Source organism: Aythya marila (genome assembly GCF_965140915.1).
Source record: "Aythya marila genome assembly, chromosome: 2".
Classification (NCBI taxonomy): domain Eukaryota; kingdom Metazoa; phylum Chordata; class Aves; order Anseriformes; family Anatidae; genus Aythya; species Aythya marila.
The window spans coordinates 53,411,708-53,424,390 of NC_139043.1; the positions used below are offsets into that span (position 1 = coordinate 53,411,708).

The window sequence follows — 12,683 nt, forward strand, 5'->3', positions numbered from 1 at the left end:
CACACAATTTAATCTGGACAACCTTAAGGCTCAGGTAGGGTCTGGGGCTAGTTTTAGAGACAGCATGGCCTAGGTACTGTACAGGCCATTAGAGCTAGGACAAAGGCTGCTGAAAAAAATCAGATGGGGCCAAGGTTAGAAATGGGGCAAGCAGAGCCAGAGTCTAGGGGTTAGTGTTGTCATTATGGGTAAGGTTTGGCACTGGAGGGGCTGAAAAGTTTTGTCAAAGTCCCTTTTGCAAACCGGTGCTCTTTTTTTACAAGGTACTCCACAGGAAAAAAGCCCAACAGCCAAAAGCACTAGGAGAAGGAGGAAAATGAGACACCAGCACTTACCAAGACTCCGTGACCACGAGGGAATGGCCCAGCAGCCCATACACATGTGCACATCTGTTCTCTCCAGTCCTTAACCTTCCTCCCATCCTTCCTGCCGCCCTGTGAGCCTCCCTCCCCCCCGGCTCCCACAGCCCTCCGTGTCCCACAGGCCTCCTCTCTTTTGTTCCTCGGGGTCCTGCCCGGTTCTCGTTCCTCCAGGGGGGAAAGAGGAGGGAAGCAGCTTCCCCAATTCCTCTCTCCCTGTGCCCAGAGCAACAAGCAGCCACCAGCACCACCCCAGCACCCCAGCTTTGCCCCCCCGGGGGCACAGGACCGAGGGGCCGGGGTCTCAGCTGAGGGTGCAACCATGAGATGCTCTCCGCGGTGACCCCCCCGGGGCTCCCCTCATCCACCCGAGCCCAAGCGGCTCTCGGGGGTCTCGCAGCCCCATTTTGGGCTCCCCCCGTTCCCGGAGCAGCCCCTCAGCCCGGGGGTCCCAGCGTGCAGGGGGCATCCAGCTGTTGCCACCAGCTGTGTGCCAGCCCCGGGGGGGCCGGGCTGCCGCCGTCCCCGCCCCTGCGAGGAGGAGAAGGAGGAGGAGGAGGAGGAGGAGGAACCGAGAGTGCCCGACCCGGTGCCTTTTAGGGGGGGGGAGGCCCCGCGCTGCCGTGCCGCTGTGCTGTGCGCTGCTCTGCCCTGCCAGCCGCTGCTCCTGCCGGCTCCCGGTGCCTCTCCTCCTCCTCCTCCTCCTCTCCTCCTCCTCCTCCTCTTCTTCCTCCCGCCGCCGACCCCGAGAGCCCCGGAGGCTCGGGAGGGAGGAGGCAGCTCCGAGAGGGACTGGCCCCTTAGCCGGGTGCCGGGAGGAGCCGGGAGGGCCAGGAGAGAGGGGGCCGGCCAGCCGGGAGCAGGGGGAGCGGAGGCGAGGGGCTCAGCGGGCAGCGGGGGGCTCGCCCCGGCCGCCACCCCTGGGTGCGGAGCGCGGCGCCCCGCGGGGCCGGGCGGAAGATGCACACGACGCAGAAGGACACCACCTACACCAAGATCTTCGTCGGGGGGCTGCCCTACCACACCACCGACTCCAGCCTGCGCAAGTACTTCGAGGTCTTCGGCGACATCGAGGAGGCGGTGGTCATCACCGACCGGCAGACCGGCAAGTCCCGGGGATACGGCTTTGTAAGTGCCGGGCGGCGGGGAGCGGGGCCGGGGCGGCGGGGGGCTTTGCGCCCCCCTCCTCTGCTACTTTTCCCCCTTTTCCCTCCTTTTCTGATCTTTCTTTCTCTCTCTCTCTCTTTCTTCCTCTCTTTCCCTCTCTCTTTCTCTTTCTTCCTCTCTTCCTCCCTCTCTCTCTCTTTCTCTTTCTTCCTCTCCTCCTCTCTCTCTCTCTTTCTCGTCTTCTTTTTCCTTTCCTTTTCTTCCTCTTCCTTTCCTTTCCTTCCCTTTTCCCTCCCCACCAAGGCGTGGAGCTGGGGGAATCTCCTCCTGGCTGCCCTGCCAGAGCGCCTGCTGCTCCCCGATTACAGGGTTATCTGCCCGGCAGGCTGCCGCCAGCAGGGCCCGGCCCGTTCCCTCCACCCCACAGCCCCTCAGCCCTTCAGCCCCTCAGCCCACTCCCCGAAGGGTGGCTGAGGGTCGGGGGCTGCCCCACTACCACCCTATGTGACCGTAACCCACCCACCCACCCTTCCCCAGGTCACCATGGCTGACAGAGCCGCTGCGGAGAGAGCCTGCAAGGACCCCAACCCCATCATCGATGGCAGGAAAGCCAACGTCAACCTGGCGTACCTGGGTGCAAAGCCGAGGATAATGCAGCCAGGTGAGGATGTGGACCCCCTCCCACGGCTTGTCTGTGGGCGCCCGAGCTTTCTGCAGGCAGAGAAGCTTTTAAAAGGTGGCGCCGTGCTGCACGTCCAGCGGGTGTGCTTTGGTTTCGGTTTTTGAAGGCAGCGTGTAGGCACTTTTCTGGCTATTCCCTACACAAGCCCTGTTTAAACGCCAAAAGCAATCGGGGCTGATGTTATCTGAAGTTCTCCAGGAAGATTTGCACAGCTCGGACACTTTCAGTGGTTATTCCCCCTGCGGGGAACGCAGTGGCGCTGACCATTTACAGTATCGCTGCAGGGAAAGATCGGCCCAGGGATGAATCGCCTCCAATGTGTGCGGTCTTATTAATACAAACAGTAAGTTAGAGCAAAGTCCCGAGGCAGATGGGAGCTATTAGGCAGACTTTAAAATGAAACGGCTCTTCCTAAGCCCATATTTGAGCCAGTGTGATGTCCTGTCCGCTTCCCAAACTTCACACCGAGAGAGCTGGGGACGCAGTGTGTGTGTGCACGCTGCTGCTCTGAAGGAAGCTGCTCTGAATTCCTGTGTGCTTAGCCCGAGGAACGCTCTCGTGAGTAATTTAGTGCCCACAAAGGAAAGGGGGGGTCATTATGCTTGGGCAGCATTTGGAGAAGAGAAATTAAGTTAGGATTTGACCCCCATGCTCAGTCCTCGTGCAGAGAGGGCTCAAATTTGATCCTGTTGAAAGTACATAAATCCTGTATCATCCTTCAGGGGCTGGCATTAAGGACCAGGATGGAGCACAAAGTTAATGAAAACTTTGTGCTCGTTGTTCAGCCAAAGTCATTCTTCTGAACGTCTCTATGAAAGTGCACATCACTGTTTTAATTTCTGTGTGCACGTGTGTGTGTGTGTGTATGGGTTGATATGTTTTGCTTTCTAGACTGTGGAGCTACAGCCTTGCAGGCACCGTCACTGGAGGTGGTTGGTGAAGGCTGTTACTCTGTGCTTGTGTGCGTGTGCATGTACGGCATAAACAAGGAGCAGAAGAACACTCATACAGAGAATGTGATGTGTTTCTGTTGGTAGGTTTTGCCTTTGGTGTTCAGCAGCTTCATCCAGCTCTCATACAGAGGCCTTTTGGGTAAGTCTGTTCAATGGGACCTCAAACAGGGGAGGAAAAGTCTTTTTGTAAAAAAATAAAACAGAAAGAAAAAGTATGATCCTTGAAGGCCTCTTGCAGTAGCAGCCTTATAAACTCACCAGCAATACTGAAGCTCTCAGACTTGCAAACGTATGCCCGTAGATGTGCTCACCTTGTCGGTAATGTTCTGAATGCTGTAGCCGAGTCAAGTTGTGTGGGATGTGTCCCTTCCACCTAAGCAGTCCAGTCCCGTATGACCCTATGATAAAACAAGGAGGTATGACTTTATGCAAGATTGCTGTGCCCCGTTTCTCGTTTTTCAGCTTGACTCAATGTTATTTATCTCTTTCTAATCTGACAGGGATCGTTTACAGTTAAGATAACTGATCAGAAGGATATGATGATAAGAGGTGGAATAGTTCTGTTTGGAATTAAACTCTGTAACCAGTAGACTCAAACACAAACAAGCTAAAATGGTGATTAACGATGCATGTATGTTTTTTTCATATAGTCAATAGACCTCCGTGTGCTTTTTTTTATTTATTTATTACAGTAATGAAGTGGTGTTGATAGCTAAACTGTGTGCTTTTATTTACTTGAAAGAGCTGTAGTGAAAGTTTTTTTGGGGGGGTCTTTTTAATTTTGTTTTTGTTGTTGAGGAGTGACTTTGCCATGGGGAGCAAAGGGCCTTTTTTGTTTCCTTGCTTTCAAGCTGTAGCTTGTGACTTTTTTAACCTTATTTTGTAGTGAGTGCTAAATCGTGTGACTTCTTGATTTTTAAGTAAATCAACATATTGCTTGCATGTTCATAATTTTGGGGGTTTTGTTCTTGGGAGGGGTGTGGAGCTCCTTATTAACAATGTGCGTCCATTTGGGCTTTCTAATTGGAGATTTTTTTTTCTTCACTCTGACTTTAATAAATAGCACATTTCTCCTTTACTCGAGTATACCATTCCTAAGTATTTCTAACTCTTGCTTCGTATAGGCATATAATTAGGAGGTGAGGTCTGCTTTAAACTTCCCATACAGTGTCACTTCACTAATGCACACTGGCTGAGAAGCACATCGCAAAATAATGCATTTTGCTAATTAATGAGTTAAGCTAACAATAAAGTAGGGAAAATGCGTCACAAATGTGTTTTGTTTATTTGACTAGGAAAGCTAGAATAGTGCACCTAGCTGTTACTAAGCAAGAACAGCTTCTCAGTTCATCTATAGGCAAAGTTCGTGTCCTCAGAACTGTAGGAAGAAGTTTTCCTGGACACTTTATGAACTCTTAAAAGAGAATGTTTGCTCTTCTCAGACACTTGGAGAGGTTGTGGAAAACTTTGTTGTTTTTTTTTTTTTTCCTTCTTCATCTTCCTATGATTTTCCTCTGCTGTATTTTGTTTGACTTCTTTGAAGTGAGGAGCCGACAGGGTATATGCAGCAATCAGTTTATGATGCCTGCGCTAAGGTAGGCAGGAGGTGGAGTGTGCTGTCTGCAGAGCTGCTCAAGCACTGGTGCTCAGAGGACCCAGTGAAATGCCCACAGATCAGCCATGGAGAGACTATTTTCATAGCACAGCAAAAAGAAGAAGACCCTGTGCACTCCCTTGCTTCAAGGGCTGTGCAAATGTAGGGCTCTTTCTTGCTTTACCTACCCTAAGCCTACAATAGGTCACTTAAATCTTGTTCAGGTCAGGGAAATTCTTCCAGCAGGCTGAATAAGGTTGTGTTTTTTTCTAATGCAATGTATATAAATCTGAAGAAAATGAATGTTAGTCCCAGGTTTTGCCATTCTTTTGCTATGTGCAAACAAATGAGATGATTAACCCTGCTTCCCCCTCAAAATTTCCAGTAACCTGTGTCTTTTCTAAAGAAAACAGTTTGGCTTAGGAAGAACAGCATTTATTAGGATGAATGAACACCTTCATTCTCTTTTTTTTTTTTTTTTTAACTTGAGAATAAAGTGGGGCTGTTTCAGTGCTTACTGGCATCTATTTCATCTAAGAGTTTACTCGTAGAGGATGTTGCATGGATTGCACTGAAATATGTGGTCACCTTAAAGCCTTTCTTCCTCCTGTGCAGTTGCACTCTGAAAAAGTACACTTTACTAATACGCTGTGTTGAACAGGTTGTAGTGATGAATCACTACCAACACTCTGCTAATCCAAGCATAAAAGCCCCAAACATTTTATTTTTATTTTTTCCTACCAGAGTGCAAATTAGTGAGGGGCAGCCATGCTCTGGCATGGTCAGCAGTGTTTTGTTATGGTTCCCCACCTACCAAGCAAGAAACTGAAGATAATTGGATTATGTTGCATTACTTTACTGAGAAGATACAGTAAGGGCAATATTCTGAATTAAGCACAACATTATTGAGGTGGAGGGAGCCAGCAACTAGATTAGCTTCAATGCATGAAGCATTTAAATCCTGGGAATTCTTCTTTATTCAGTACTGCAGAGACCAACTCGGCCACCAATTAACATTTCACCCTGCTCTTTAAATTCAGCATCTGTCATACTGTTGGTGAGTTTCCTAGGAAGCTGTTTGATCACAGGACTGGTTATCTATACCGCTCTGTTTTCAGGATTGTTTATTAAAATACTATCTCTGAATTCAATAGGAATTTATGGAGGGGGAGGATGACTTTGCCTCGTAAAAGTGTTTTTCTCATTTTGCTTCTGTAATTTTTACTTTAGCACCGATGGAAAAATACGGGGTTATGCTGAGGCACTGGTGCAGGTGATGACTTGTCCTGCTGGCGAATTTTTTTCCCTTTGTTTATTGTCTAAAACTTGTATCTCACACAAAATGAGAACATCCTCTTAGTTTTTAGTTCAGACCCTAGTTAAATCCCAAGTTAGTAAGTTTATTATCAAATGGTTAGCTGATACTACCTGCCTTCTACGAGATAGGCAATTCAGCCCTCCTTAAGAGAGAAGGAAATGCCTTCTCCTGAGTTTGTGATCAGATCTGTATAATAGTAGACTACTGATAATCTGGAGCTAGGGTATGAAGCCTCAACAGTCAAAAGTTAACCCACAGGAAGCTAATGTCCTCTTACTGTTACCAGACACAAATTTAAAAGGAAGCATGTCAGGGGTGTTGTATCTCTTGATGCTTCTGTACCCTATTCCTGCTCTCAGGAAGTCTGTTCATTGACTAAAATCTACTCTCTAACTATGCTTACAAAACCCGATGATGGTCCAGAGCAAAACATTTCTTTCCAAGTTCAATAACTACCTTCTCAAGAATGTAATGTTGAGAGTCACTTATGCATTACTACTGATGAATTTCTGTATGACACAGCTCTTTGCATTAGTCTAAAAAGTCCTTTCTTTCCTTTGAAACAATTAGCTGCCATTTTATTATCACTTATAGGCTTGTATTCAGAGGTCTTAGTAAAACACAAACCTGTTACAACAACAATGAAAGTCTTAAGGCACGTTGCAGGAGCGAATGCCATTTCATTTTGAACATCCCAAAGCTACAGTTACTGCTGAAGTTAAATGTGGCTTTCCTTCGCCTTTAGTGCAAAAGCTTAAAACAACAAATATATGTTCCAAAATAAAAACTACTGCCAGGAAAGAATGCTTAAACCACGTACAATTCTCACACACTTACTTTGAAAAACAAAGCAGCAGCTTTTATTTAAAATTAATGAGTCGAAGGATAGCCAGCCTAATTGGAAATTGCTTTTTCAACTTTTGACCTGGAAGAGCATTAAAAGCAGTGAGGCTCTGAATGGCTGAGGTCTGCATGTGCTGGCCTCTGCAGAAGGTAGAAATTTACTTTGGCCATATAAAGCCATTGTACTCGACTCAAAACAGTTGCAGCATGACAGATGATCAAAAATAGCCCCACTGCAGCTTACGCTGTCAATCACCATGTGTGAAATGGCATGGTGGTGAGGAGCCTGCACAGGGTTTATGTTTATTGTAGGGTAAGACGTGGCAAACAGATAATGTTTCATAACTTCGCCACCTGTTATTTTCTTGGCTTAATAAAACAAGTCACAAGAGTTTAAGTGGGAGCACATGTATCTTTCCGTCTTGTTCAAGGATACGGTCGAGTGTCCTAATGTCCTAAGAAAATCTTAGTACCATCAGTTTGAGACAACACAAGCACCTAGATAAGCTCTCTCGTTGTATCCCTTCGGTTAGAATTATTCTGTCTCATCAATGCCGTATGTAACAAGTACTGTGATGTGATGTTAAATGGGCTCTTACGTGATACAGAAAAGGCTCTCACTGACTTCAAATTTGTTTTTGTTCCTCTTTACTTAATGCTTAAGAAACCTGGTGTTATATTTGTTAGGATTGTGCTTGGCTGGTGACCAATACAAAATGCTTGTTTTTGCTCATCCATTTCGGATGGAGAGCTCAGGTAATGATGGATATTTAAATGCACAGAGCCAGCTTAAGTATGCTTCAAATGCACTTCTGGCTAATCACTTCATAAATGAGGTGAGTTTTAAAAACCCAACTTACTGTTTTGTTTTATGTTTTCTTTCCCTCCCCACCCCCTATTTGTCACTCTCATTTTTTTTCATTTCTCCCTTCACACAGTAGGACATGAGTTCTGTTGACATGTTGGGTTTTTATGATTGTGGTGTTCATGTTGTGGTGTCATGTTCTGAAAGACGGCAACTGAAAACTCCTCTCTGCTAGCACTCTTATCCACTCCACCGAGCTCTTTTTCTCTTAAAAGAAAACTGGGCTGTTCCAAAGTCTGGTTATCACATATTTTAAGCTGTAGTTTGCTGTGAATCTAGTTGACAATGTCCCTTCTGATGGAAATGTTTCCTTGTTGCCCAGTTAAGCAATTCTTGAAGTTATTTTAAAAATTAAACAAACAAAAACCTTTCAATGAAAACTTGCATTTGGAGGACAGATTGTACTGTTGCAATTTGCATCTGTGCTTACAGTGCACTAAAAGGGTTGTGCAGTCTTCCGACTTCTGTGTAAAGGTAAATTTCAGTATCAAATAGTAGTAAATTTGCACAAGCAGTTTTTCATGGCTTTATCAAGATGCACTCTCTGGAACTGAGTTCCATGCATGAAGGACTTCCCTGTGGAAATTCAGATGTGAGACAGGACTATGAATGTAAAATGAAAATTATGTTAGATACGTTATTTCTAAAAATTGCATTATATGATAAAACACGACTATGAGATGAATTTATATGTATGCTTGTGTGCTAAAACAATGACATGACCAGTTTTCAAAACTGAAGGGTTAAATAAACAAGCCAAGTAAGCAAGTTTTGTGACTTGGAGAAGATGGGAAAGTGTGTGTACTGCTCTGTTCGGAATGGTTATTGCTTAAGCCATAAATCTGTGTTCTTGTTTTTGTTTTTTTTGTTTTTTGCTTTTGTTAAGCACCAGATCTATTTAGACTTAATCCTATGCCCACCTCCCAAAAAACTCTATGCTGTATGTCTTGCATAGAAATAAACAAGCTGGCACAAAACAGGACATCAGTGGCCTGATAATCAAACAGGTTTGACCCTTGTGTCCTTATGAACTTTATAGAAGTGTGATGCACATGTACTTAGGAGTCACTGTTATGGATTTTAATAGCATCTATGTAGCTTCCCCTCAATGGCCTCTTGTGACGGAGTGAGCTGCACTATAGTTCGTTTGGAAAGTGTGATTCTTGCTGTGTTTACCACACTTGTGAACTTTATTTAAACTCCTTTGTCGCCTGTGTTGTTGTTGTTGTTTTTTTTTCTTATTTTTAATAAGGGTGACTGAGGTTGCAGAGAAATTAATGTGTGCTGAGTCTGCATAGCAACTTAAGTAGGGTTGCCACAATACACTTGTCTTTCCTGCCCCCCCCCCGAGAAGACTTTACATAAAATCAGGGTTAAACCGTTTTGTTGCCTTATTGGCTACTGTCAAACCCATTACAGTGACACTGTCAAACTGCTCAGTTACTATTAATAAGAGTACTCACAGGAAATAATTTCACTAAGAGTCAAGTAGTTCAGTGAGGAGCAGTATAAAAAAAAAAAAACAATGCTTGTAGGTGTTTTGAAAATAAATACTGCAATCAAGATTACTCCTTTAGAGTTGCCTTAAAAGTGACATCAGAAATCCTGGTCCTTCTAAAGGTTTTAACAGCATTACATGTGTTATCCTCAAGCAACATTAAACGCTCCTCTTTAAGTCAGCTAGAACGCTGTGCTTTGGAGCAACGCACCTCTTTGGGCCAGGGATCTGATAATTGGTCCATCCAGCCTCGTTATTGTGGCAACCCTATGCACATAACAACAACTAAATTGAGTTTGGTTTAGTTCGGAGTATGGATGTGCCGCTTCGGCGCCGACTCGCCTACCACCCTCTGACTCCCTCTCCCATCTTTCAACAGGATCCCAGCTCACTATGTCTATCCACAGGCTTTTGTGCAGCCCGGAGTGGTAATACCCCACGTGCAGCCCGCAGCAGCCGCTGCTTCCACTACGCCCTACATCGACTACACCGGAGCTGCGTACGCCCAGTACTCGGCCGCCGCGGCCGCCTATGAGCAGTACCCCTACGCCGCCTCGCCCGCTGCCGCCGCCGGCTACGTGGCAGCGGGGGGCTATGGCTACGCGGTGCAGCAGCCCATCACCGCAGCAGCACCGGGGACGGCTGCCGCGGCTGCCGCGGCTTTTGGCCAGTACCAACCCCAACAGCTGCAGGCAGACCGTATGCAATAGCAGATGGACTCCTGAGGGAAGCTCGCTCTTTCTCTTCCTCTTTTCGGCCTTCCAGTATAAGTAGTTGTTCAGAGACGATTGATGTTAACTAAGGAGCTTTAAGGAAAGCGATGCTGTTGCGAAACTAAAGAATTTTGTTCCGCTGTCTTCATACAGTATGCATCCAAATCATGTTGTTAGAGGGGAGGGGTAGCGTGGCATGTCTAGTTTCAAGTGTCAATCCCGAAGAAAATGGAAAAAAAATAATACTGTACTGTCATGAAAGAGTGGCAGAGTAGCAATGGGACTTCATATTTTAAAACAAAGAAACGAGAACCAAAAAAGCAAAGGTGTATTTTTTACAGTATCAGGGAAGCAAAACTGCCTTTTATAAGTGAGAATATGGTACTCAAAAAGTTTGAGCCAGGGGAAAAAACTGAGTCAGCAATATGTAACCTTTATCCATTTTAAGAGGAAACAAGCTTAAAGCACTGATCGTCCTTTGTAGCTTTCAGAAGCTGTCTTCGTGAGATAGCATCTTCCCAGTGTTTCACTAATGGGCATCGAACAATCCGAGGAAGATGGCCTGCTAGTAAGATGGCGGACAGGCACCAAAGTTATTTTCTTATCTGTCCTCTGGATGAGTGGAACTATGGAGCAAGTGATGTGGAAGTAAGGGGTGCAACAGCTGTAGAGACAATCAATAACACAGACAGTTCTGGACAGAACACATCACTCGTGCTCATGTGATGAGCTTGTCACATCCTAATCCCTCACCCCATCCTGTTTCACTTTTGGGAAACTTTAACTGCTGGTGTCAGCTATTCTGATTCTAAAATAGGATCAGCCCTTTACTACAACAGCCTTCTCTTTCTATTTATTGCATCTGTTCGTAACTTGTGAATAAAGGCAGGATGAAGCTTAATGAATTCAAACCTTTAAGAACTGTTTTAAGGGAATTTTCTTTTCTGAAACCATTTGTACAATTTTAATATCTATTTCAGGATTGTATTTAAAATATTTATTAGTGAACATACAGTACACGAGGCAACTTTTGTTACCAAGACTGCAGTTCTTGAAGGGTTAATGGTATGTGATTTATACTGTGCCTTAATTGTTATGCTATTTAAAAAGAAATATTTATTTTGAAAGTTTTACTATGCTGCGCTCTAAAGAAAGCAACTTTAGATGTGACACTGTAAAATTATGTATTCATCTCATGGCATAAATTATTTAGTAGGGTTAGATGTAGCATATTAAATATTAACCTAATTAACTAAGGATTTTGACTTGGATTTATTTAAATTCAGTAAGTGCACTGTATGAGGGTACCCTTAAATTAACACTTTTCTAGGTTTTTACATAAAATATTGCTAGTTCATTCTTTTTCCCTCTAACAGATGTCCATGTAGACCTCTCAAATACATTAGTGCAGTTTTCTCACTCATCTGTATGTAGACTGACTATTTTTCCCTTTGCTAGGAAATGCTGCTTTACATTGTCCTGTGAAACTACAATACTTGCAATTTTTATTCTTGACCGAAATGGAATTTAGTATTTTAACACTGTATTGGATTTTTTATACTTGAACAATTTCATACAAGGGAAGACAGGATAGCATTTTTATGGACTTTGTCCAATGTCACTGGATTTATTTTAAGTATTCTGAATACTAGCCAGTGTTATAATGTAGACATGACTCTCCTGTGCATATTATTTATTCAGTATGTATATTGCTTTAAAACATTTTAGATCTTTTAATCTATTCACTCATATTAAAAACAATAAAAAAAAAAATTGTCGCATCCCGTCTCTTGAAGTTTTTGCTCAAGTTGTCTTAGGTCTTGTCCAGCTAAAGTTAGGGGGCCAACCTTCTGTGTAATTTTCCCAGTGTGGGGGAGAAACGTATGCAATGGCTTTAAATGCACAGATAGATGTAAACTGTACTAAATGGACGAAATTCTACAGAGAAGACTGAGAAAATCCACCCTGAGTAATCATAAAGGAATCGAGAGTGCAGGGGACTTTGGGAGGTCATCTAATCCAGCCCAGGTTGCTTATACCTTTGTCCGGTTGGGTCTTAAAATGCAGACCGCACAACCCCTCTGGGCGATCTGTTACACTGCCTATTTGTCCACATGGTATCATTTTTTTTTCCCCTTATATCTAACCCAAGCCTCCCGTGTTCGTTTACGATCTTCGTTGCTCATTCTTTGGCAGAGAGCCCAGCCCTATCTTCTCAGCAAGCTCCTCTTTAGGAACCGCAAAGTTGCTGTTCTCTTCTGCACAGTGAACAAACCCCGTTGCCTGAGCCTCTCCCTCTAAGCCTCATGCGCCAGCCTCCAGCCATCTTGTGGGCCCTCTGATGGATTAATTCAGGTTTACCAACTGCTTTCATGCACTGGGAGACTCCAGACTGGATCCATTCTGCCAGATGTGGTCTAGTGAGTGCTGAGTGAAAGGGAATTATCAATTCCTTTGATCTACCACCTGTGCTCCACTTGATATGGTCACATATCAGTCCTTTCGCTGCTGCCAGGGTTTGCACTGACAGCGTTCAGCCCACGCCGAGGCCTCCCGTGTGTTTCAGCAGAGCTGCTGCCAAGCAATTCGTGCCCTGGCCTACACAGGGGGCCAGTCCCTCCAAGATGGAGGGTGCTGCATTTGTCCCCACAGCATTTCAAGAGGGTCCTGCTGGCCCTGTCCTCTAGCAAGTGTGAATCCCTCTGAGCAGGCCTGGTTTTGAGCACACCAGCTTCTGCCCTCCATTTAGTA

At 45.1% G+C, this 12,683-nt stretch overlaps 1 protein-coding gene across 2 annotated transcripts; it reads left to right on the top strand.

Moving 5' to 3' along the window:
• The first annotated feature begins 931 nt into the window (after positions 1-931).
• Positions 932-11,712, top strand: RBM24 (RNA binding motif protein 24). Of its 2 annotated transcripts, XM_082753782.1 has the most exons (5): positions 932-1,487; positions 2,004-2,127; positions 3,186-3,240; positions 8,677-8,728; positions 9,599-9,890. In XM_082753782.1, the coding sequence occupies exons 1-5, from the start codon at positions 1,320-1,322 to the stop codon at positions 9,752-9,754; spliced, it is 555 nt and encodes a 184-aa protein (XP_082609908.1). In that variant the 5' UTR covers positions 932-1,319; the 3' UTR covers positions 9,755-9,890. The 2 variants fall into 2 exon arrangements, with proteins under 2 accessions (XP_082609908.1, XP_082609907.1); XM_082753781.1 differs by lacking the exon at positions 8,677-8,728 and having other exon boundaries at positions 937-1,487; positions 9,599-11,712.
• The last annotated feature ends 971 nt before the right edge of the window (positions 11,713-12,683 follow it).